We start from the raw sequence: 26,372 nt of genomic DNA on the forward strand, positions 1-26,372 counted from the left end.
TTTAGATACCACAACAGAGTCCAAATGATGCAGCTCTCTATCCTAAGGGGAATCCTTAGACCACTCCGGAAAGGCTGGAAGTTCTACTGTCTGTTTAATATGAAATGAGGAAACCAACTTCAGTAAAAAAGAGGGGATCGTTCGCAACGTCACTCCATTAGAAATACGCAATGTTCGGATTGCTTTCTGCTGCAGAAGCATCTTTACTTCTTGCTGCATTAAAGGATTTTGGAACTGGGATGTCTTGGGGTTTACCCGATGAGGTAATTTAGGAGGATGGTTGTAGCTTGTATCCCTCTGGTATTATGCCTAGAACCCACAGGTCAATGGTAATTTCGGACCACCTTTGGAAGAAAAGGGAAATTCGGCCTCCTATCTGCTGAACTGTTGTGGCAAATGGTCTTAAAAAGTCTGTTTTGGTTGAGGCTGAGTCAGCTGAAGTTTCTGTGGCCTCTGGGTTCTCTGACAAGTTCTGTGTGGTTGTTGTTCGGTTTGTGACCTTGGTTACTGGTAAGCTTGCGGTCCGTAATTTTGAGATAGTATGGCTGGTACGATCTGTATGGTCTTCTATAGTAGTATCCCCTCTTGTATTGGTTGAAATCTCTCTTCGAGGTGCTTTGAGTATCAGAAGAGGATGTTAGTGATTGGACTGCTAAATTTTGTTTTTTTGAGATACCGTTTGAGTTTTTCGCCAAAGAGATTTTCTGCTCTACAGGGCAAATTAGCTAGTTTGTCATGGACATCATTTATGCTACTAGCACGAAGCCATGCTAGTTGTCTAGCTGATATGGAGATTGCCGATGATCTGGCAGAGGAATCGAAGGCTTTGTACACTGTCCTTAAAAGATGCTGCAAACCTTCTTGTAAGTCTTGGAAAGGCTGTGGAAAAACTGCACCTCCTTGTGATGTTGTGAAAAATGGCTTTAGTCGCTGAGCACATTTATGATGGCATGGAACAGCCTCTCGGTGGAAGTGGTGATGGCAAAAACAGTATCTGATTCAAGAAAGCATGGTATAAATACACAGGAGATCTCTAAGGAAGTGATGAGAATTATAATGTTACATTATTTGGACAGATGGGCAGACTGGATGAGCCATATGGTCTTTTTCTGCCATCATGTTTCTATGTCTGTCTAAATTACCTAGCCCGTAACAATTCCTGTCACTCTTTCGGAGCTCCCCTGCACTTATCCATGATTTCTGTCGGTATAGTAAAAGAAGTTAAATAAATAAATAAAATAAATTTCTTGAATTCAGATACAGTTTTTGCCTCCAACACCTCCACTATAAGAAAATTGGTTCTTACCTAATAATTTTCATTCCTGTAGTACCATGGATCAGTCCCGACTCCTGGGTTTTGCCTCCCCGCCAGCAGATGGAGACAGAGCAAGTTTTGACAGGCTCTGCCATATATCATCAGGTGCCACCCTCAGTCTGCCAGTATTACTTATTGTCAAAGCAGAATGGTATCAAATCAAACTAACTATATACAGGAACCAGAAACCAAAATGGATCACTAACCCCAACAGCAAACCACGTTCAGAAACCAGGGTAAGAAAAAATAATCTGCAGACCCGAAGAATCAACAATTACAGAAAAAGCGGACTCTCCTTTACTTCTCTACCGAAAAACGGGCGGGACTCTGGACTGATCCGTGGTACTACAGGAACGAAAATTATCAGGTAAGAACCAATTTTCTTTTCCCTGTACGTACCCAGATCAGACCAGACTCCTGGGATGCACCAGAGCTGTACTTACCTGGGATAAGAACCGGAGAGGCCCGCTCTGAGCACTCCCTTCCCCAAAATTCCCCGAACTGGAAGCCTGAATATCCAGGTGATAATGCCTCGAAAAAGTATGCAAAGGCTTCCATCTAGCCGCTCTGCAAATCTCCTGCGGCGAAATGTGAGAGCATTCAGCCCATGAAGCTGCTTGAGAACGCACTCGTAGACCGATGGCTAAGGGTCTGCCTTGCAGCAAATACGTCGAATTTATTGCCTCCTTGAGCCAGCGAGATTTTGTGGCCTTCGAAGCCATATTCCCTCGTTTGGGACCACTCCAGAGCACGAACAGATGATCGGAAACGTGAAACTCGGTTTCGCCATCACAATGGTTTACAAAGTTTCGATGTTTTAACAGGGTGTCCCAAAAGATTCAGGCGATTGTTTTCCTTAGTGTAGACAGATTGACTCAGAACCAATGGGTATAGTGTGCTCCTGATAGCAGTTGGAGACGGATCAGATTTCAATCTGACGTCCGCCCTAGTACATATACCCCTGCGAGACGCCATGCTCTTCAGTATTCTCTTTGAAAAGCACTTGTGGATATATGTGTGACTGAATAACTTGATTAACTTGGTTACTTGATTAACCTGCATAACTTGGTTAACTTAATTAACTTGAACTGGTTGATGTGGTTATAGCTGGAGACCGCCAGTGCACTCAACCGAAAAACGCCAACACTCGGTAGGTATGGTGTCCTAATTAGAGGAAAGCTTGGCTTACCCGTGTTTGTCTTGTTCTCGGGGATTGTCCCCCGAGATTTCTGTGATTGTCGGCAGCCATGGGCAGGATGCTGAGTCCATCTGTCTACACTAAGGAAAACGAAATTATCAGGTACTTAATTTCTCTCATTTCCTAGCGTGTAGCCAGATGGACTCAGGACCAATGGGAGTAACAAAAGCTACTCCCGGATAGGGCGGGAGGCTGCCCATGGCCCACTAGTACTGCCCTTGCGAATGCTGTGTCCTCTCGAGCCTGAACATCCAGGCGGTAAAACCTGGAGAAGGTGTGGATGGAGGACCATGTCGCCGCCCTGCAGATCTCGGCGGGTGACAGCATCTTGGTTTCCGCCCAAGACACTGCCTGGGCTCTAGTAGAATGGGCCTTGACTTGTAGAGGTGGAGGCTTGCCTGCCTCTACGTAGGCCGCCTTGATAACTTCTTTGATCCAGCGGGCTAGGGTTGCTCGCGAGGTCGCTTCCCCTTGTTTCTTCCCGCTGTGAAGGACGGATTCCGACTTTTCCAGGTATCGGATTAGGAATCTGCCAATGTTAAGATGGCGAAGGTGGTGAGATTCCTCCGAGTCCTTATGCTCGTCTGGCGATGGTAGTGAGATGGTTTGGTTTAGATGGATGTGAGAAACCACTTTTGGTAGGAAGGAGGGGACCGTACGTAGCTGTATGGATCCCGGTGTGAACCTGAGGAATGGTTCTCGACAGGATAGTGCTTGGAACTGCGACGGGCTGAACAGACTGCCACTAGAAATGCAGCCTTCAAAGTTAGTAGTCGGAGGGACAGGCCGCGGGTGGGCTGAAGGAGGCTCCTGCTAGGAAATCTAAGACTAGATTGAGATTCCATAAGGGTACCGGCCACTTTAGGGGTGGTCGGATCTGCTTGACCCATTTCAGGAAACGGGAGATGAACGGGTGAGAGGCTAGGCTTCCGTCCTCCACCTTGGCTCTGTAGCAGGCCAACCCGGCCACCTGTACTTTGATGGAGTTAAGAGACAACCCCTTCTGTAGGCTGTTCTGCAGGAATTCCAGAATCATGGGGATTTTGACTGTCCGCGGGAGGATGTCATGGTCTTCACACCAGGCTTCAAATATTCTCCATATTCTTATGTAAGTTAGAGATGTGGAAAACTTGCGTGCTCGGAGCAGAGTGTCAATCACCGCCCCTGAGTATCCGCTCTTCTTCAGGCGTGTCCTCTCAATGGCCAGACCATAAGAGAGAATCGAGTTGGGTCTTCGTGGAGGATCGAGCCTTGTGGGAGCAGATCCCTGTGTGGAGGTAGAGGGAGAGGGCTCCCTGTCAGTAGTCTTCGCATGTCTGTGTACCATGGCCTTCTTGGCCAGTCCAGGGCCACTAGAAGTACTGGTCCCCTGTGGTGTTCAATTCTGCGGATGATCCCGCCCAGTAGCGGCCACGGAGGGAAGGCGTATAGCAGGACTTCCTGTGGCCAGATCTGGAGGAGGGCATCGATCCCTTGGGATTGTGGGTCCCGTCTGCGACTGAAGTTGGGAACTTGGGGGTTGGACCGGGTTGCCAGGAGGTCCATGGCTAGTGTTCCCCAGCGGTTTATTATCAACTGGAAGGCTGTGGCCAACAACCTCCATTCCCCTGGGTCTAGACTTTCTCTGCCCACTCCATTAGGGGTTCTATTTCCAGGGACACCTGTTGGCATCTGGTTCCTCCCTGTCGGTTGATGTAAGCTACTGTTGTGGCGTTGCCCGACATGATTCTGACAGATTCTCCCTGGAGTCTGTGACTGAACCGCAGGCAGGCTAGCCTGGTCCCCCGACTCTTCCTTGTCCTATTGCCCCTGAGCAGTTAGTTCTTAGCAATGGGCTCCCTACCCTTGTAGACAGAATGAATTGGCAGACAGGGAGGCGATCAAAAGGAAATGGCGATGGCGACCATGCAGGCAATATGGCGACCACCTCAGAGAGTCTCCACATGGGAGGGCCCTCGTATTGAACCGGGGCCTAGCCCTGGTAGGGCTCATCAACCTGGTAGCACTTATGCCGGCTGGCGTTCTGTGCGGCTATTCAAGCCTCGGAGACTTTTAAGAAGTTTTCTACCTTACCTTGTCTCAGCGTTTCCTGGTCTCATTCCGGGCGGTCTCCGGCTGCAGGGGGAGAGGGAAAAAACCTTCACCGCCGCGCTTGAAGTGGCACTCGCTGCCTCTCAGCCTCACCCGATCTTGGGGGCCAAGTCCACGCCGGGAACCGGTTGCCGGACTGAGGCTCACCTCTAAGGGATCGCGGAAATCACCTCAGGAATCTCGACTGGGGGAGGGACCTGTAGGTATCAACGCAGGAGAGCAGGGCTCGTCTGTAGAGGTAAGATTTCTTCTTTGTTTTGGATTTCTTTGGTTAGAATACTCTAACGCTGTGCAAGCGTGTATAGAGTCCCAAACTGCTCTGAAGTCGGAAAATACTGAAGAGCATGGCATCTCGCAGGGATATATGTACTAGGGCTGACGTCAGATTGAAATCTGATCCGTCTCCAACTGCTATCAGGAGCACACTATACCCATTGGTCCTGAGTCCATCTGCTACATGCTAGGAAAGCAGCTATAGAGAAGGCATTTTGATATTCACAGTTTTGTTCTCCATTCCTTTCTAAATAGTTCCTAACATTCTGGCACATTAGTATGTTACATGCCTCAAATACCCACATTTTAGAAATCATGTGAAGTGTGTAAAGTATACATCCTAGAAACAGGGCCGATGCAAGGGTATTTGGCACCCCTTGCCCCCGTCTCTGCTTTTCTTGGACGCAAGCAAGATGGGCACTGCTCACAGCCCAATTGAACGTCAGTATAGAAAAGTATTAAATAAATAAAGTGTCTGCATTTCTCTGCTACTCGCAGCCCACCGAGTCTCTACTCCTCTTGGCCATAAGTGGCATGGGCTCTGCTTGCAGTCCCACATGGCTGCTCTTTGCCAGCCCCTAATGGCTGTTGCCCTAGGTGACCAGTTAGTTCGCCTATTTGGATGCACCAGCTCTGCCTACAAACTAAAATTACCTTGACTGTCAAAATCCTTCAAGAAGGCAACTAGTTTTTCATTTCTCACACCGGCATTTTTGCGTCTTCGGTTCGTATTTTTCTTTGCTGGTGCCATGGTGCCAAACGTAATCTCTAAAATGCAATAAAAAATACACTTTATATAATCACATTTGACAAGAAAATCAGAACATATGAAATTCAGTCAGGAATGAGTTGTCAATAGTTCTTTACAAAGAACTTCAAAATATTTCAAAAATATTGTTTGTTAGCAACAAGGACTTGAAATTCTATTGAAAATTCAATGAAGTACAGCTTAAGTCTCCAGTACACAAAGAAGCTCCCCACAAAATATATGAAATTTAAAAAGATCAGGTTTCATGACCATAATAAAATACAGAAATTCATTGTGAGCACAAAGATAACAGTAAGATGACAGATGATAAAGATGAATTGGTTCATCCAGTGTGCCCAGTAGTCTTCCTCTCTGGCTCCTTATTAGTTTGGGTAGATTTTTTGTTTGTATTTCTACACCACCTTTCCAATTTTAGCTCAAGGTGGTTTACAACATTTTCAGATGTAATAAGATAAACAAATTCCCATATTTAAATCAACAGATTCAGGAAACCTTATTGGAATGCAGAGTTGTAGCATGCCTATGGCCAATATGACCTCTATCCGAAGGGCACCATAGCGCTGCTGGTATAGAAGGAGCACTGCTCAGTGTTTGTGAATTCCTTGAAGCCATCCCTGGTGGTGGTCAGTGGAAGCACTAAATGTCTATCTATAGTGGCAGGGATCTGGGAGTGGTGGGCAGCATTTCCATCTTCCTGCCTGTGCAGGCCCAGCAGAGAAAGTAGTATCCCATGCGCTCATGGACAGGAAGATGAAGATGTCGCTCACTGCTGCAGTCTGGCGCAGCACATCTCCGCCAGAAACTGGTAAGGCCTCAGATGGAGAAGCACCATGGCCCTGCTGGAAGAAGCAATATTGAGAGGTGTTTAGGAGCAGCAGCCGAAAGGACGAGACTGCTGCTGTTGTTTTGAGAAGAGGGAAAAGTGACAAAGAGCGAGATTATATGGGTGAGTGAGCATAACAATAAGAGAACGTATGTGGATTCAGTATATGTGAGTAAAAGCGTGTATGCATGTATACATATATATTAACAAAGTTTTTATGCAATGAATCTCCCCACTAATCCATGACTGGGTGACTGGAATCGAATGTTTCCAGGTATGGAGAGCAGGGAGGTTTGTTTTTTCTAATGTCTTTAATTATTATATGTTTTGTCAGCTGTTTTGAAATATTTGTTTTTATTGGTATGGTTTTACTATTAATGATCTATATTTTTTTATTTCATTGTTTGATGTTTGTGTTTCCATTGTTGCACTGGCTTATTGCTGTTTCCAATTTGGTTTTTGTCTGCATGTTTATTTATTCGTTATAGTATCTATTCTGCTTTTGGTAAAGCTGTCTGTGTTCTGCATGTGCCACTGAGGTCAGATATTCTGCTAGCATATAGTTTCTATGTAGGGATCTATTATAGCAGCTTGGCATGTTGTTTTCCTAATAGGTGATGTATGGGTGTTTGATTTATATTCCATATTTCAGACACATCAAAGCCGATTACATTCAAGTACTATAGGTTATTTCCCTTTCACCAAAGGACTCACACTCTGTATGTATCTAAGAAACGGAGGTGAAGTGACTTGCCCTACAGTCACAAGGAGTGGCAGCAAGATCTGAACCCAGGCTTTCCTGCCTTGCAGCCTGCTGCTCTAACTGCTAGGCTCACTCCAATTTTGGGACCAAGATCACCTTTCTGTCTACTTATATACTTTATAATAGTAATAACAATAGGTTTTGTATTAAAAATGTTATGAGCTAGAAGACTTGTGTCCTGCCACGGGTGAAGGCAGCACACTTTGTCACTTAGGAATAGATGCCAAATTGCCTAGCTAGGGCTCTGTTATTAGTTTGTGTAAGGGTCACCAGAGGAAGGCAACTATTGAGGCAGATGCATTAACAGTTGTAAAGTTTTGCTGGTTCAGTACAAGGCACTTATTGCAGCTTTGCCTGACCCATGTCTTACTGTTACTGCAAGCAGCCCTCAGTGCAGAAATTTCAGCCTGCTGCGAGGGGGGTAACCCAGAGACAGAAGAGTCACAGAAACATAGCCCAGCAGGCCAACCTCTGAGCCCTGAACCAGTGCCGGCTAGGGCGACCAACTGCCCGGTTTTCCACCAGACACTGTAAAACCCGGTCATGCAAGGACAGGGGCCAATCAGTGGAGGCAGCCTGGCCGTGCTCCAATCACCCGCCTGTTTTCGGGGCTCGGTTTGACTCTCCTCCTCCTCTCCCACAGCTGAGCTGCACTTACTGCTGGGAGCCGCAGAGGAAGAAGCGCGTCAAATCGAGCCTCTACCTAGGAAAAGATCAACTCTCGACTTGAAAGGGGAACCGGGAGGGGAGAGGAAGGGCGGCGGCCCCCTTCCCCAGGCCCCCAAGTGTCCGGTCCTGTTCCATGGAAAAGTTGGCAACTCTAGTGCCGACCGCCTCCCCCAGGGCCGGGCCTACCACCAAACTCTGTAACGAGACCCTCAGGCACCACGCACTGCCTCTCTTGCTCGCTCACCTCAACACACACGGCCCTCTCCCGCACCTTCACCAAGGCCGGAAATGACCCAATTCAAATTTAAACCGCCAGTAATCCCGGTAGCCAATCCGGAACGGCCAAGGACGCTCACGTGATACAGAGGGGGTGGGGGACAGTAAGCGTCCAATGGGAAAATAAGCAGGAATCTGGCCTGGGCAATGACAACGACCACTCGATGCTGTTGCCACGCCCCTTACCAGTATGAAACTAGTGCCGAAGCTTACAGCCATTTGTCAGAGAGCACCCCGGCGTTTCCCGAATCGGAGAAGCGTCTGCACAATCCCAACACAATTCGCCACTCCCGGCATCAGCTGCAGACCCCGGGGCCCCCTCCCCACTGCCGTCACCAATTCTTCCGTTCGGGACTGAGGCGGCGAGGCCCCCCCACCGCCCCGAGACTTACAGCCAGCTGGGCACGCAGCAGCACAGCTCATTAGCATGCAAGGCTCCGCCCTTCCCTCTCCCTCCAGTCCCTGCCACGCACAGCTACTGCCGTCAGCTTCCGGGGACTCGGCGGCTTCCGGCAGCAGTTTCCACGGCAACGGTAAACAGCCTCCCCGGAGGGAGACGGAGCGGCGGATCTCAGGCGCGGAGAGACCCCTTCACCCCCCCAACCCTACCCCGCCGTAACCATGATCCCTCCGGCAGACTCCCTGCTCAAGTATGACAACCCCATGCTCATCAGCCGCAATACGGAGAGGAGATCTCCCAAGGTGAGGAGGGCACCCCAGAACGAGATGGCGCCGGACCCCAACACCCCCTCCCCGCTGCCCTGTGCATTGTGGGATTCGTAGTCGGCGTCTGCTCTCTGCCCCTTCTTCCAGTGCTCGAGCTGGAGGGTGTCCCTCCCGGCTGCGCTGCAGAGCTCCGTGTAAGAGGTTTCAGCTTGCTCCTTCCCTCGGGAGGGAACGTGGGATCGGGGATGTGCTGGGAGCCCTTCCTTTACTTCCTTACATTTATTTTAAGAAAACAGAGAGACTGTCTCGCCCCGTGGCGCTCCCGCATACAGTTCATAAGAACGTAAGGAGTTACCTTACTGGATCAGACCAAGTGATAGCAGTGGCTATTCCCTTGATTAATAGCAGTTAATGGACTTCTCCTCCAGCAACTTATCCAAATCTTTTTTAAACCCGGCTACACTAACTCCCCTAACGACATCCTCTGGCAATGAATTCCAGAGCTTAATTATGCATTGAATGAAAAAATGTTCTCCAATTTGTTATAAATGTGCTAAATGCTAACTTCATGAAGTGCCACCTAATCTATTATATCCAAAAGAGTAAATCACGGATTCACATTTTCTCCTTTCTCTCCTACAACTGCCTTTAATCTACAGCTCTTCACTACCTCTCCTCTCTCTGCATCCCTCCTCCAATAGGTCACTCCTATCTGTGCCCTTCTCTACTACCAATTCCCTGCCCCATGTTTGGAATACTCTTCCTGAACCACTGTCATGCTCCCTCTCCCACCGTGTTAAACTCACATCGAAAGATGCACCTTTTTGAAATTGCTTTTAAATCTAAAACCTGATTGTCTGCTTTTAGCCTCATTAACTTTTTCTTTTCAACCAATCTTACTTTATGAAATGCCCCAAGTCTCTTGTCCGGCTTGTCATATTAGATTGTAAGCTCTTCTGAGCAGTGAATGTCATTTTTGTGTATCTGTACAGCACTGCAGATGTGTAGCACTATAGAAATGATGGCGTAGTAGTAGCAGCAGAGGCTCTTGCTAAAACGAGAAAGAGAAATGAACCTGTGACATGAGCTAGGAAGATGGACACAGGCTGATGATAGCTTTCACAGTTCAGTTTTGTTTATGTTGCTGTGAAAATAAAACTTGGTGGAGGACGGGGCTTTTGTGGTGAGAATTTCCTTTCACCTTGGAAGCAGGTGTGTGGCAATATCTAATTCTTTGACTTTCTTAACAGGAGCATCCTTCTGTCACGCTCCTGTTAGTCTGCACTGCACCAGGTTTAGGCCCTGACCCACACACCATGAGCTTCGGCCAGGTGCAAGCAAAAACTGCTGAGTTGAAATGGATCCTATTTATGCTATTGGTAGAGCAGAATAGTAGCGATGTAGGCATTTTTTCACTAGAACTCCCCCCCAGGGTTGTATTTTGGGGGAAGAGATTTAGGCATTGATTAATATAACAGTAAGCAGAGAATAAGAACAGATAAAGACTGCCAGGCCATTTTTCCTACCAGAGAATTTAATTGAGCCATGGATTTAACTTTTTTTTTTTCTCAGCTTTTGGGGTTGGGTTGGTTGCACTAGAGAAGATTTTTTTTCCTATTTGTTTGATTATGTTCATACTTTACAGTCCCGTCCTTTGAAAGTGAGTCCTCAGCAACCTGCTACATCAGCTCCAGTCCCTCCCCACAAGCCAAAGACGCCTCCTGTAGACACAAGTAAACAACCTGAAGAAATTTTAAATGCAATCCTGCCTCCTAGGTAAGAAATGTTTCTTTTTTTGCTTCTCGGCCTTTTGCTTAAGACCCAAGCATAGGATCTGACCCATGAGCTGAGGACTGTCCCTTCTTGGCCTTTTCGCGGAGGGTGAAACCCTGTACAACATGGGGCGTTATTACGCTGCTGCTGACCCCCATTAGGAACATGATGATGACTTGCCAAAGTAGGAGGATTAAACCTCCTGCCTTAAACTAGGTAACAAAATAACATTTTATCATTCCTTACCCCTCTGCAAATACAGAGCTATTTTTAAAGACTAAGACAACATTGTAGTTTATCAAACTGATGCTATAATGGTTTATAACAGAGGTGTCCTCTGGGTTTTGGTGAAAGAAACAGTATAGGATAAGTCAAAGCAGGCAAAGAAAAAGGGGGAAAAAAAAGCATCCTTTTGTAAGGTTGCTTTGTAGGATATGAAAGACACTGAATTGCCACTTGTAACAATATTATTTTTACTCACTTTGCATGGATTTTGGTATTTTATTTTATATGTATTAGAGGTGCATTGTATTACTGTATTTAACAGACAGATGCATTCCATATTTATTGCTGCATATCTGATTTCTTAAATGTACATGTTTATTTTTTTTTCCTATTTAGAAAATCTTCTAATGTAATACCAGTGCTGCTTACCCTGTGCTTTTCAGATTCTTTGCTTGCTGCCGAGGGCCCCAAACCCTCCATTTCTGTTCCCAGGAGTTGGGCATATGCTGACCTGCTAAAAAAAAAAAAAAAAAAAAAGAAAAGAAAAGAAAAAAACCTCAGTTGAAAACTTCTGTGTTGCTTGTCATTGTACAGGGAGTGGGTGGAAGGCAATCAGCTATGGATCCAACAGGTTTCCAGTACCCCAAGCACCCGGATGGATGTGGTTCATCTACAGGAGCAGCTGGATGTGAAGCTGCAGCAAAGGCAGGCTAGAGAAACCGGGATCTGCCCTGTGCGCAGGGAGCTCTATTCTCAGTGCTTTGGTTAGTAACTTGCCCCTCTTCTGCAGTAGGAAGGATAAAGATGGTTTGTAGATGGTAAAATACTGAAGTGCAGTGGTTCCTGCGTTCTCTGGATTGTGGAGCTGGATGGGGAGGGTGTCACTGATTCCCCCAGGACCGCAGAAAAATAAAAGGGGGCCTGAGAATTGTCAGATCCCAGAGGATCAATCCTGGGTGGAAAAAAGTTAGGAAACCACTGCTCTCCTATGTTGGATATACTACAAGTATGCTGGCAATGGGGAACTCTGTTTGGCAGGACATGCATTAAAGGATTTTAAATGTTCCATGATAAAAAGAACTGTATCAATAATTGTAACTTATGGAGCAGTGGCAGCATACAAAGCCTTCAACATGTATTACAGCCCCACTAGAAAAGGTTTTTTTTCCCATCATTTGTCTATGGGGAAAATGCTCAATTCCTTAGCTGTCTAAATTTAATTTTTAGTTAAAGTTAGAGTTGAGTATATTACCTTATGTACATTTCTAATTGTCCTTAACTTTGAATTAATGATATTAAAAAATAAATGTACCATATTTATCATTCTGATGTAAAATTGCAGTTGAATGGTGTTCTGTGATCCTCTAATTGGCTATTTTTGTTAGCATCACTAGCACTGCTTCTCGTTTCTATGTCAGATACATATGAGAATCCCTGCTCCATGGAGCTTACAAGCTAGTCAAAACAGAGGCTCTGTAAAATGCTGCAATCCAGTGCTTCTACTCTTCCTTTTTAGATGAGCTGATCAGGGAGGTCACCATTAACTGTGCAGAACGAGGCGTGCTTCTGCTGAGAGTGAGAGATGAGATCCGCATGACCATCGCTGCCTACCAGACCCTGTACGAGAGCAGTGTAGCTTTCGGCATGAGGAAGGCCTTGCAGGCTGAGCACGGAAAATCCGACATGGAGAAGAGAGTAATCTAAGCTCTACCGTCTGTAACCAACCTTTGATGCATTTGTGTATTGAGGTTTTGATGATGTCACTATGGCTCCTGTAAACATAATGACATCACAACATTGGGCTTGCGTGAATTAGGTATAGCTTCTGTGTAACATCACAGCCTAGATTTATTAATATGCTAGATGAAGATTCCAGCCTGCAGTTCAAACCTCAGCTTGCTTTCTATGATACACAGTTTTTTATTTTAAATTTGGAGTGTCTGGCTCTTTACCTTTATAGTAGGTAGAGATGTGAATCGTGTGCCCGATCGTTTTAACGATCAGATTCGGATGGAGGGAGAAAAAAATCGGATCGTTAGAGATGTGAATTGGAATCGGTTCCGATTCCAATTCACATCGTTAATTTTTTAGTGAGGCCTGAACAGATAAAAAAAACCCCCACCCCGACCCTTTACACAAATGACCCCTTTGCTCTCCCACCCTCCCGAACCCCCCCAAAATGTTAAATTACCTGGTGGTCCAGTGGGGGGGGGGGGGGTCCCGGCGCGATCTCCCGCTCTCGGGCCATCGGCGCCATTTTGGCTACCACTGATAAAAATGGCGCCGATGGCCCGATAAAAAAAAAACCCCACCCCGACCCTTTACAAATTACCCCTTTGCTTCTCCCACCCTCCCGACCCCCCCCAAAACCTTTTACATGTACCTGGTGGTCTAGCGGGGGGTCCGGGAGCCATCCCTTCAATCATACCCTCGGTGCTGGTGCTGGACTGGTTTCAAAATGGCGCCGATCGCCTTTGCCCTCACTATGTCACAGGGAGCGACGGTCGCTCCCTGTGATATAGTGAGGGCAAAGGCAATCAGCACCATTTTGAAACCAGTCCAGCACCAGCACCGAGGGTATGATTGAAGGGATGGCTCCCGGACCCCCCGCTAGACCACCAGGTACATGTAAAAGGTTTTGGGGGGGGGGGGGGGGGGGTCGGGAGGGTGGGAGAAGCAAAGGGGTCATTTGTAAAGGGTCGGGGTGGGTTTTTTTTTTTTATCGGGCCATCGGCGCCATTTTTATCAGTGGTAGCCAAAATGGCGCCGATGGCCCGAGAGCGGGAGATCAGGCCGGGACCCCCCCCCCCACTGGACCACCAAGTAATTTAACATTTTGGGGGGGGGTTTGGGAGGGTAAAGGATTGGTTTTAAAGGGTCGGGGTGGGTTTAGGGGTTGTTTTGGTGTGCCGGTTTTCCCGCCCTCCCCCCAAATAATTCCCGTACTCGATTTAACGATTTTTCACGATAAATCGAGGGAATTCCTATTGTATCGAGTCCCTTACCGATTAATGACGATTTTAAAATTATCGGATGATAATTTAAATCGTTAAAAAATGATTCACATCCCTAATAGTAGGCACCATATCCAGCCAAACACCCAGTCGTAAGTAAGCCCCAAACTAGGTCAGGTGAATTGTCCAGATCAGCACTCGGACATACCTCAGCATTGCCAGTTCAGTAGTTGGCCCTTCTTTTCAGCTTTAGAGTCTCATTGCCCCCTTCAGGCAGTTCATTTCAGGCTCATGTCTCTTGCTGTAATGGCAGAAGGGGACAGTTAAACTTACAGAAACCCTGCTCATGTCATTACACCTCAACCATTCATTACCAATGCTAGAAATATTTAACTCCATTTTTCAGATAACAGTAGAAAATCTTAGGTTCTTCAGAACTTAATAATTAGAGAAAAATATGGAAACATAGGAAATACATACAAACCCTTACAATAAACACTTTTATATCTTCAGTTTCAACTAGTCAGCCTAAACAGTTTTTCTATCCTTTTACTGTCAGATGCTGTGTTTTTGTTTAAATGTTTCCATCTACACTTGGGAAGCCTGTTGGCCCTAATTCTGACTGCTCCCAAGCCCTGCAGCGGAGCGCTGCATATCATCGAGTGCAGCATACTTAGCGCTCTGACATTTAACAATTTTAGATACAGGGTGCAAGAGGTAATAAAAGGGCAAGTAGGTGCACTCTTTGTCATTCCAAATCCCAAGAAAATAATCTACTGCTTGTACTCTCTCAAAGATTACAGAGCTAGAAACTGAGAAGAAAGAGTTGGAGAGGCAAGTAAATGAACAGAAAGCCAAGTGTGAGGCCATTGAGAAGCGGGAGGCAGAAAGGCGGCAGGTAGAAGAAAAGAAACATGCGGAGGAAATCCAATTCCTTAAACGGACCAATCAGCAGCTCAAGGTAAGTAATGCCTGCCCCCCCCCCCCCCAATACATAGAACAGCATCTCATTTCCGCTGACACCGACAGCCCAGATCAGCTCTCCGCACCAGCTTTAATATGCACCCGTATTATTTTGCCCTACACAGGAACAGGAATTGGACCAGTCCTCTATGGCAGTTTTCAAGTTAAAGCAACCTATACCTACCACTGTAACACGTGTCGTGCGAAGCATGAGACGTGTTAGAGTGGTACGGATTGTGGTTAGAGCAGCAGGCTACCAACCAGGGAAACCAGGGTTCAAATCCTACCACCGCTCCTTATGACCTTGGGCACATCACTTTACCCTCCGTTGCCTTAAGTACAAACTTAGAGCCTTATTTACTTAAGCATTTTTCCCATAGACACATAATGGGAGAAGAGCGTAGTAATTCAGGCCCTTAGACTATAAACCCCTCTGAGGATAGGAAAATACCCACAGTACCTGAATATAATCTGCTTTAAAATGCCAAAAAGCAGTGTGAGTTCCTTTGCTATATGAATAGCACTTCTGCACCCTTGATGCAGTGTAATCAGCCAGGTAAGTGAATCAGTGTAAGAATGTACCATGTCTGGGGGGGGAGGGGAGGCATATTCACTGATTATATGGCTTGGCTTCAGTCTACTGCAAGAATAAAAAGTTGGGCGCATATGATAAGAGAAACCATATCCTGGTGTATGCTTTGTACACATTGTCCTCGTTCAACATCCAAAATCTCCTAAACTCAATCTGATTGCAACATCCTTTTAAAGTGTAACCTGAAATAGGAAAATTGGTTCTTACCTGCTAATTTTCGTTCCTGTATTACCACAGATCAGTCCAGACAAGTGGATTTTGCATCCCTACCAGCAGATGGAGGCAGAGAACAAAACTGAGGCACTGCTACATATATTCAAGTGTGCCACCTGCAGCCCCTCAGTATTGACCTGTACCCAAGCCAATGTAGACCCACAATAATCTCAAATAATGTCCCTCCTAGGGCAAACATGCAAGATAGGCTGGAGTCCCCTGAACTGGTCACATCTAAGGCCACTGAAAACTAACTTCATATAGGTCCTAGAACCCAAATATATACAGTTGTAAATTCTGCAGAAAATACCACTCACAATCCCTATACGTACCCAGGTCAATCCAAACTCCTGGGTTTTGCCTCCCTTCCAGTGGATGGGGACAGAAATTTTTACAGCCACTGGCATATAACCTGGTGTGGCACCTGCAATCCCTCAGTATTTCTCTGTCTCCAGCAGGTGGAGGAGATGCAAAACCTGAAGTTTTGAACTCCAAAAAAAAAAAAAAAAAGTGAGAAACGTCAGTGAGCGGATAGAAGATCCTCTCCTAGGATGTTGTCAGGTCCTGGTGGGACCATCCTTCCTGGTCATAGGGTTGAACGAGCAGGGGTTGGGGACCCTAAATTGCTCTTGGTGTGACCTACTGGGGCTGAAAACTGGTGGTCCAGTTTCCTCACCTCCAGGAGCCCGAGCAAGACTCCGTTGCCACTCTTCAGTTAAGCTTGCTTCTTTTTTTTCTGTGCTCTTTTTCTGCCTGTTTGTATTTTTTTCCTTTCTTATAAAGTAAAACAAAAAAAGGAAGAGGGCCAGAAAGGCAGTAGGAGATTGGCTGGCTTTTTCTCTGCATCAGCCGTGCAGAGAAGTGCTTTGGGGGTTAGTTGTTGCTTTGCTTTACTCTCCCGCTTTGCTTCCCCGGCCCGCGTGGTCACTGCTGCTGTTCAGAACCCCTCGGGAGCTCCAATGCACAGTTGGCGGGTTGGCTTCCTCACGCTTGTCGCGTGCAGGCCGCTGTGTCTGCTGCCTCATCACCGGTGAGGGCATATTAGGGGAGCCCACAGCGCAATCTCCCCGGCAGCGCCGGTCTGGCGGATCAAAGGCTACGCTGTGTGAGGCTGAAGCTCTGTTGCCGCTAAGTGCAGGAACGGTGGCCATTTTGGGGACCTTCACATCTAAAGCACCAATCGCAGTAGTGGGATGGGGATCTCCCATCCACGCTTTCCCTGGCTGATCTAAGCCCCGAAGAGGTCTGAGGGGAGTCAGATTCTCTGGATGAGCATCTGGATACTTTTTCCCCTTTTTCACCTGAGTTTGTGCTTTTGATGCACAAAGCTTTTTTAGCGCTTGAGGCTGTGGGGTGGCTCTTTCCTAAGCGCTGGGCCATTGATCTCCCGAAGGGGAAGAGATCTAAGCTCTCAGGGGCTACAAGGGTTCAGCAGGTCCAGGTGCCTCCAAAGGCGAGGAATTTGGAGAGGGTCTCCAACAAGGAATCTGAAGGGGAATTGCCTCTGGTGGTTGGCGCCTCAGACACTGATCCCGATCGGGGCCTGCAGGACCCAACCGAGGAAGCAGAGTTGGTCCCATCCGTAGAGGGTGATGATCCCAAGGTTTTTTGCCTGTTTCACAAGGAGGTGCTGGGTCCCTTGATCCCTCATGTCCTGGTGGAGTTAGGCATAGCGGCTCTCCATGTGGATTCGGATCATGAAGAGGTGAACCCAGTCATGGCAGGCCTGTGGGGTCCAGCCAAGACATTTCCTTTTCATAAGTCCAGTAGTTGGTGGTTAGGGAATTGGATACTCCAGAGATTGGCCTGAAGGTGAGCAGAGCTATGGACAAACTGTGTCTGCTGCCCGAAGACACTTTGGAGTTGCTTCGGATTCCGAAGGTGGATGCCTCCATATCTACAGTTACAAAGAGTTTCAGCAAGCAGAGCTTGTTGCATATGGTGCCAACGCCTTATATGACCTCATTCGTACTTTGTCCAGAAAGATGGTTTCTGCAGCTTCCGCCAGGAGACTTCTTTGGTTGCGGAACTGGTCTGCTGATGTTTCCTCGAATATTCAGCTTGAGGCATTGCCATTCAAGGGCAAGCTTCTCTTTGGTGAGGACTTGGATCAGCTGATTAAGCTGTTGGGAGGGAATAAGGTTCACAGATTGTCAGAGGACAAGCCCAAGGGGTCTAAGTCATCCTTTTAGTCTCACTCCCGGTTTCGGGGGCAAAGTCGCTTCAGGCATTGTAGAGCTCTGGTTACTGGTCAGCAACAGGCCTCGGGGAAGTCGCAGTCCTGGACTCAGTCCTTTTGGATCTGCAGGGATGGCCCCAGCCAGGGTTCTGACAGAGCTAAGCCCTCACAATGAAGCGAGGCTGACCCTCTCCTCTGTCCCAGTGTTAGGTCATCTCTCTCATTTTTACCTTGAGCCCAGCTTCAGAAGCATTCCACTCCCGGTCTACTAATTTCTTTACTTTCTTAGGCAAAGAGAAAGCCGTTGGAGGACCCTGGAGACCGATCAGAACCGGATCCACTCCATTATCCGAATCCTCATATAGTAGCTTCACTCCCAGCTCCTTCAGGACATGAGGAATAAGTGGTGTCAACTCTTCCTTATGGAAAAGATGATCATTCTCGGGTCGTCCCCCTCTGCAATAGGGAACTCCTCAGACAAATCCTCAGACTTGTCCTGGTTCCTTCCTACCTTGCGGTCCGACAACTCATCCCCCCGATTCCATATCTGCCCAATCCTCATTCAGGTTGTCCAACCGGTCATCTGAATCCAAATCCCCATCCGAGTGATTGAGCCCCAATCGGCAAAGAAGGGTCCCCAAATGCCCGACTGGAGACCTTTTTGTCTTCTTAGGATTGGGCTGCCCATTTTGGTGTAGAGATAGTTTAGTCCCTTCACCCTTTTTGGCCAAAAAGGCTTTGTGTATGAGGAAAACAAACTCAGTGGAGAATTCTTCTCCTTCACTATCCTCCTCCTCAGGCAATTTCAAATTTTTCATCCTCTGATCTTCAGCCCCTGCCTGCATCACCGGAGAAAGAGGGGGGAGGGGAGTTCTGGGGCTCTCGGGTATATAAAACTGAACAAATAAATAAATACATGTATGTGGGATAAGGGGGTCTAACTCGGCTCTCTGAAAGAGACATAACACCCTGGAGTCATCACCCTCCACTTGCAGTGCAGGTGTCTGGTCGTCCAGGTCTGGGACGGGGGCTGGATCCTGAGGAGTGTGAGTGGGAGGATGAGGAACCACCCGTACCCGGGAGGACCCTTGTTGCGTGGCCTCCGGAGTTGGAGTGACTCCCCTGCTTGTAGCTCCCATGGGGAGCATGGATCCTGAGCCATGCAGAATCCCTGGTGGTGGTAGGGGTGTTCCCATATTCCCAGAGGCATCCAGTCTAATAGCCGAGGAGGGAGGAGGAGCGGAGGCCGGGTCCATCCTAGCCAAGTAGGCATTGTAAATTAAAAGAATGAAGTCCCTCTTGTTTGATGTAATTTCCAACTTTGGTTCTATGTGAACCGACGTGATATGTACTAGTACAGGAACATCGGTATATAAAAGCCTTAAATAAAATAAAGTCAGCAGAAAAAGGCAGGGGAGAGGGGGTTTCAGAAAGGTGCCCCAATGGTGTTTCTGAGTCGGGGAGGTTCACGGGAGTTAAAAATCGGCGATGCCAAGGGAAATTCCCAGCCTACAACTGAATCTGGCTGCGATGGAGCAGGCAGTGCAGGAGACAAAATGGCCGCCGTTCCCGCATCAGCTGGGAACGGGGCTGGCCTCGCCAAAGCCATGCGTGAGAAGCAGAACGCCTCCCTGGACTCGAGGTGCCTTCCCTGCCGGGAAGGCACCTCGCACATAGGCCTTCGCAGGAGAGCCGCAATCCTGGCTCCCTGCAGGCACAGCATCGCGCTGGGCGCGGCCTCTGATTGGAAAATGGATCCTGAAGCAAAAACCCCTCTGGAAACTATCAGCAGCCACAAGCAGAGCCTGTGCTGGTCAGGTAAGGCCACGAGAACAGAGGAATAGCGCCTCTCTGTTAGAGCTGCCCCGAGGTGAACGGCGTCTCAGGACAGCGCACCCCAAGAAAATTAATTAAATAAGAGGACTCCTGTGCAAAGAAAAAGAGTACAAAACTTACCCCCAAGGGAAAGAAGGACAGAGGTAGTTTAAGAAATACCAAAGTTCTGGCTGCAAGTTTCAGAATAAATGAAACTAAGACAAGTTCTTACACAGATCCTCCTAAGTAGATCTTTTTTTTTTTTTTTAAACATATGATCCATCCAAAGAAAGAAAAATATTAACAAAATCTATTAAGATTACAAGGGAACCGCAGGTGCTACTGTCACCGGCTGGAGTCGGAGTAATACTGGAGGGACACAGAGGGTGCTCCAACCTATAAGGGGCCGTCCTTACAATTTTGCTCTGACTCCATCTGCTGGAAGGGGGACATAACCCACTGTCTGGACTGATCCGGGTACGTACAGGGAATGTCCCGATGAGGTGAGGTTCCTCCCCCCCATGGCACAGTCTGAACAACACACGGCTGAGTTAAGCCGCAGGCCCTGCAGCTTTTGTCGCACTCAACTTCTGCGCCATGTGGGGGAGGGGAAAACACGTCTGGCCCCCACCGCAGCACAACAATCAAAACGCGGCAGCCTGAGTCACCAGGAAAAATTATGCAAAACGGTAGTCCTGCACAGAAAATCCTCCTTTCCTCTGGCCTGCAGCTAAGCACCTGCCCCCCCCCCCCCCCCTTAAAGTTACAGGCAGTCCAGCAGCCCAGCCAAGAAACAAATAAGACTTTCTGGCGGCTGAATCCTCGGGGATGTAGTTGTCAGGGAAAGGAGGGAACCAGGACCCCCGATTTTCTAACCCTGGATGATGCAGGCTAAAAAGTAGCTCAGGGATCACCAACCCCCCACTCGCCCTGAGTGATGGCCCACAAAGGAACCTAGCACCTCGGGGAGCTCTTTCGGTCTTTCCCCAAACTAAGCTAATTACTTCTTTTCCTTTTTTTTTTATTTATTTTTTCACTAGACATGCAGGGCTGCACCTCTACCATCTGCTGGAGACAGAGAAATACTGAGGGACTGCAGGTGGCAAACTCAGTTATGTAGCAGTGCCTGAAAAGTTTTTAGCTCTCTGCCTCCATCTGCTGGTAGGGATGTAAATCCCACTTGTCTGGCCTGATCTGGGGTATGAACAGGAACCATCATTCATCCCACCCCCACTCCATACATGGACACTTTTGAGGACACCAGCTGCTGATTGCTGTGCTGAAAACACAAAAGTTGGGGCAATCATATTTCAGTGCACAGTAATTTGGTTTTAACATTTTTTGAAAAGAAAGGACTTAAAATTGAGAGAATGTTAATGCTAGACAAAAGAAAATGGAACTTAAGGATTGCAGAGGGAATGATACTGTTCGTTTTACATTGTGAGCTGCAGACAGCAGTAACAGGTTGTCATAGTAATGAGGGGGCTGCTACATTATCCGTGCTCCGTATGCATACAAGCAGTAATGCAAGGTCACAGCTCAAAGACCTTTTTTTTTTTCTGTATAAGTAGGTGTAACAGAGTATGTTAGGCATTTGGCAGTATCAGAAATATAATGCTTTCAAATCCAAATTATTTTACTGTCAGATCAACTTAATTCATATCAAAACCCAACTTTCATCTGTGCTGCCACAACTGACAGACTGATCTTCCCCACTGCCTCTCCTTTCCTTTATCTGATCCACAGATAATGACTAAGAGATTGGAAGGGGAAACTGCAGCTGAGGCTTCTGATACATCATAACCCTCCAAAGAGAATAATTCTGGTTACTGACAAATGACTGATCTCTGTCCAATTCAAAGTAGCTATTTATGGCACCGTGGGGTGATCTATGCACAGGACAAACGTGGCTTGGCCCATTCAAGCTGTGGCGACAAATCATTTCATGCATTGTCTACCCCCATTGTAAATATAACAGTAACATTCAACCTCCAGCAGCTGCAAAGGTGGCGGTAGTAACCCCTGAAGTCTGCGACTTCCTAGCTAGGGCTCTTGCCTGAAGCTAAAAACACCAAAATCTTGCACTCTGGCTGCAACAGAACGGGGCTGCAGATTCTGGTACACTTCGGTTATGCCTTATTTTTCCAACTATGGAGGTTTGGGTGGTGATCTGTACTGATCAACTGATGGGAAACTGCAGAATAGACGAAATGTAAAATAATCCCAGAGGCTCTGCTGTAAAAGCAGGGGTAGCCCAGCCAGCGTCAGCAGATCACACACAGGCTGGAACCCAAAACTCTCTCTGTTCAACACAACACTGGGAAAAATGGAATAAATGGGAAATGCCCTTTAATAAGACTCGCCTTGTTTTTGATTGTTTTTCAGGCACAGTTGGAAGGTATCATTGCACCAAAGAAGTGAAGGAGATTCTTTTGTGGCGCCAAAATGCTCTTGCCAGGATTCTTAATTTTAATAAAACATTGCAAATGCCAAACAGCCAGCCAGCCTGCATTCTTTATAACCTTATCACAGTTAGTGATGATAGCAGTTGTAAATCCTGAAATCTCCTGCCATGGAAGGTTGTTATGAAAGGTCATTTTAAGATGCCTGTATTTTAATAATTAAGGTTAATGATCAAAATGTTTTCATAGTAGTTTGCAAGTTCAATGGCTTTCTACTTTTGCTATCTTGTTCTTGCTATGATAATCTTTTCAGGGGTGGCTGTAGATTTTGACTGCCTTCAGAAATAAAAGTGAATTCCCTGATCAAATGAATATTTCCTGATATCACTTTTGGTTACAAAGGATGATCATTAGGTGCCATTTTCAGTCTGCTCCCTTTGCTCTTCACTTCGCCCAGGTTTATTTGATGTCATCACCCCCATGTAATCTGAGAAAGAAAGCCTTGCAGTACACATCTTTTCAGACCAGGTCAGAGACAGGCAAAGTGAGGCCTGCAAGCCAGATTGGGATGTAAATATCCACTCCATGCTGCCTGAAGAATTGGTGGTGGCAGGGAGACAGTGAGGGGCAGGCCTCCACAGGGCCTTTACACTCATATACATAAAAACTGCTCCTCCAAGTCAGATTACATATATTTGAAAGTGCATCAAATCCTTTAGTTTGATTGAATATTTACATTGCTGTTGCCTGCCACATGCCCCTCTGAGAACAAGATATTTGGATTTGTGGGCTTGTAGGGAGGTATCGCATGTTTTAGACCACTTTTCCATGCCCAAGATTTCAGAACCATTCTACAAGCAATCATTTTTTCAAAATTAGACTATTGTAACACCATCCTACTTGGCCTTCCCGCTTCATACACCAAACCGCTTCAGATGGTGCAAAATGCAGCTGCACGAATTCTGACAAATACCAGGAGAAGGGACCACATAACCCCCATTCTAAAGAGCCTCCATTGGCTACCTATACACTTTAGAATAATATACAAGGCCATTCTTACCACTTACAAAAACATCAACCAACTGGCTCCCATTGACCTACTGATCCCTCTCCGACTACACAATTCGTCAAGACCGACAAGAGATGCATACAGGGGATCTCTACAGGTACCACCGTCCAAATCCACCAGACACTGCACACTAAGAGACCGGGCTTTCTCTACAGCCATTCCACCGTTATGGAACTCCATCCCCTCAAATCTAAGAACAGAACCATGCATCTCAACTTTCAAAAAAAGACTAAAGACCTGGATATTCACACAAGCTTTCCCGGACGCCAATTGATAGAACACCTCCAAGCCACCCCTAATCTCCAACTATACCATGGTTAACTAATCTCCAACTCGGTTAACTAATCTCCAAATACACCATGGTCATCCTTATCTTCTATCGTTTACCTGTGTGAATTTCAATAACCTTTCCTTTCTCTTCCTTCTCAGCCAAGTTCTTATCACCCTGTTATATGTAACTGCCTTTTCAACACCATTGTTATAGTTATGTTTACTATGCACCCCTGTTTTATGTGAACCAGCACGATGTGACTGCTGTCTCGAATGCCGGTATATAAAAATCTGAAATAAATAAATAAATAAATGTTTTACCAGTGAAAGCACCAAATCCGAATCATAATAGCCAAAGAGGTTTGCAGACCAGTGTACGGACAGGCCAAAAACACCGTCACAGCTGAAGAAAAGAAACTTTGGCCAGATGAGAACTATAAACAAGCACTGAAGGATATTTATCAAGATCTGCCTGTTTGTAAGAGCCTGGGTAAGGAAAACAAGGCAGAGGGAGAATACAGCCACTTAAGCTCAGAAGCAGGAGTCACAGACCAGCCAAGGAGGGAAGTCCAGAGGTCAGAGGGGCACCCCCCCACCCTTGGATGAAAGGGGGGGGGGGGGGGGGAGAGTCTGAGATGGAGACAACGCTGACCCTGGCATACAGCTTGTCATACTGACATGGCAGCCCCCCTCCCCCGAAGAAAAGGGAAGGGGAGAAAATACCTACAATACGGCAGGGCCCCCCCTCGAAGAAAAGGGGAGGGGGGGGGGGAAGATCTGCAACACGGTAAAGCCCCTCCACCCACTATGATTATGCACGCGCGAACCTGAAGCAGCTCAGCACCCCCTGGCTATGGAGGAGGGAGAATACTAGGTGTGACCAGAGAGAAGAGACACCCTGCTTAGGGTTGGACAGTGACACATAGTCTGAGGCGGTGAGGAGCGGAGAGCAGCCCGCCTTCCCCCCTGCCCACATTCTCCTGACCTCCAGCCAGTGTCTGCTTCAGGAGGGGGAACAGTAGAGATGTGTATCGTACCAGTAATTGTTTTCGTAGAACCACGGGAAATTTCGTTTCCCGCGGTTCTGACCATTTTTTTTCAGCTGTCCCGATCCGGGGAAAAAAAAAAACAAAACCCCATCCGATCCTTCAGATTTAATTATTTACAATCCTCCACCCTCCCGACCCCCCAAAAACTTGCCTAAAGTCCCTGGTGGTCCAGCAGGGGTCCTGGGAGCGATCTCCCGCTCTCGGGCCGTCCAAAGCCAGTAACAAAATGGCACTGGTGGCCCTTTGCCCTTACCATGTTAGATGGCGCGGGCCATCCATTACTCCTACCATGTGACAGGGGCTGGCCAATAGCACTGATAGCCCCTGTCACATGGTAAGGGCAAAGGTCCATCGGCGCCATTTTGATTAGTGGCAGCCAAATGGCCCGAGAGGGGGACATCGCTCCCGGGATCCCCGTTGAACCACCAGGGACTTTAGGCAAGTTTAGGGGGGTGAGGGATTGTAAATAATTAGATCTGAAGGGTTGGGGTGGGTTTGGGGGGGGGGGGGTTTTCCCCTGTGTGCCCTTTCTCCACCCACCCCCCCCAAAACAAAAAGAAAACCACACGAAAGACGCGTGCGAAAACGGCTCCGAAAGCACCAAGCTCACGGCACCCCAACGGACTAATCCCTGCCAGGGAGCCCTGACCGCAAGACCGGAGCGAGAACAGGCACGCTAAAAAAGGAAATGGCTGCCGAGAACCCAGTCAAGCCGTGGTGCACAGACAGATCTCTGCTGGGGAAGTCACAGAAAACACACTGGCACTCGCAGCTCCCTCTCCCTCGTCACTTACAGATGTCGACCGCCCTGGCACTGCACCGCAGGCCGCTCTCCCGGGCTCTCCCTCGGCGATTCTGATAGGAAAAATATTAAACACCTCTTTTTTTTTTCCCCCAACAAAATTTTAAACAAAACATAGAAACATAGAAATGACGGCAGAAGAAGACCAAACGGCCCATCCAACTTAAAGGAAAAAAAAAAGGGAACCCCAAAGGGAATACTTCCCCGAAGAGAGCCTGTAGTAGGGCAGGAGGGGACCTTGGGGCATGAAGAAGGAACCAGTCCCTTGGATATCAGGTGCCCCGAAATCAACGGGCAGCTACAGCCAGGGGTATCCAACCCATTTGCCCAATTCAATCCGAGGGATGGCCCACTAAGGAACTTGGCACCTCGGGGAGCAGCTCCAAATCCAGCAGGTCTGCACCTCTACCATCCGCTGGAGACAGAGAAATACTGAGGGACTGCTGGTGGCTCTCTCTGTTATGTAGCAGTGCCCCAAAGCTTTTGCCCTCCGCCTCCATCTGCATAAGCCCACTTGTCTGGACTGATCTGGGTATGTTCAGGAATTTAAATTTTAGCAACCCATCTCAGAGCCCGTATTCCTGGGAAAACTTGGCAAACAATTACTCTCTGGTCACTGCTCTTGCCACAGAAATCAAGAGAAAATTGAATTAAATTCCTCTCTAACCTTGTTACAAGGGAGGCAGGAAATCATTTGAAGTTTATACAGCATTTTAGCCAGCTTTTGTGCCAGCAAACATGAAGGTAATTTAATCCAGCCAACCAACATTGAGAAAACTCACAAACAAGCAGCATGTAACGCTGTAAAGGAATAAAAACAAGTTTATGCATCAGATTTGAACTTGGTGCCTCAGGGTAAATTCATAATGGAACCCCTGGGCTACCAGCCAAAAATCTCTACAGTACACTGCCAACACACCAGTCACAGGCCACATGCTGCCCTGCACTTCAGTACAGACCCAAATCTAAGCCCTTACGCTACAAGAATGAAAAAATACCCATCACGGCGCTGATGGCGTTGCACCTAGTTTGTCTCCAGTAGTTTATGCAGTGACAATATGACATCACTCGCTCTGCAAGATTTTGTCGCCTTTGGAAAGGGTGCCCAGTGTTATCTTGACACAGGAGGCAGCCTGCCTTGAGATCTGCATGGGGCATGAACATTACAACTGTAGCATCAGCGTGGCGTTCACTTGAGGCTGAACCAATCCCCTAGTTGCCTG

At 47.3% G+C, this 26,372-nt stretch overlaps 2 protein-coding genes across 6 annotated transcripts in view; one reads left to right on the forward strand and one right to left on the reverse strand.

Moving 5' to 3' along the window:
* Positions 1–8,688, reverse strand: part of CDCA8 (cell division cycle associated 8) — a 27,351-nt gene extending 18,663 nt beyond the window's left edge. Inside the window, exons 1-2 of one of the 5 annotated variants that reach the window (XM_029570901.1) lie at positions 8,570–8,688; positions 5,532–5,645 (exon numbers count right to left, since the gene is read on the reverse strand). In XM_029570901.1, the coding sequence (XP_029426761.1) occupies positions 5,532–5,628 (97 nt within the window). In that variant the 5' untranslated portion in view covers positions 5,629–5,645; positions 8,570–8,688. The other 4 variants (XM_029570900.1, XM_029570899.1, XM_029570898.1 and 1 more) reach the window with 4 other exon arrangements.
* On the forward strand, positions 8,680–22,322 carry DNALI1 (dynein axonemal light intermediate chain 1). The gene is made up of 6 exons (XM_029570902.1): positions 8,680–8,879; positions 10,489–10,619; positions 11,436–11,605; positions 12,358–12,536; positions 14,592–14,756; positions 21,943–22,322. The coding sequence occupies exons 1-6, from the start codon at positions 8,799–8,801 to the stop codon at positions 21,976–21,978; spliced, it is 762 nt and encodes a 253-aa protein (XP_029426762.1). The 5' UTR covers positions 8,680–8,798; the 3' UTR covers positions 21,979–22,322.
* The last annotated feature ends 4,050 nt before the right edge of the window (positions 22,323–26,372 follow it).

Source organism: Rhinatrema bivittatum, chromosome 11 (assembly GCF_901001135.1).
Source record: "Rhinatrema bivittatum chromosome 11, aRhiBiv1.1, whole genome shotgun sequence".
Lineage (NCBI taxonomy): Eukaryota > Metazoa > Chordata > Amphibia > Gymnophiona > Rhinatrematidae > Rhinatrema > Rhinatrema bivittatum.

Coding starts and splice junctions, on each gene's coding strand:
- DNALI1 (XM_029570902.1), top strand. CDS start 8,799: ATGATCCCTCCGGCAGACTCCCTGCTCAAGTATGACAACCCCATGCTC. Junction 10,620..11,435: donor AATGCAATCCTGCCTCCTAG/GTAAGAAATGTT, acceptor GTCATTGTACAG/GGAGTGGGTGGAAGGCAATC. Junction 14,757..21,942: donor GGACCAATCAGCAGCTCAAG/GTAAGTAATGCC, acceptor ATTGTTTTTCAG/GCACAGTTGGAAGGTATCAT.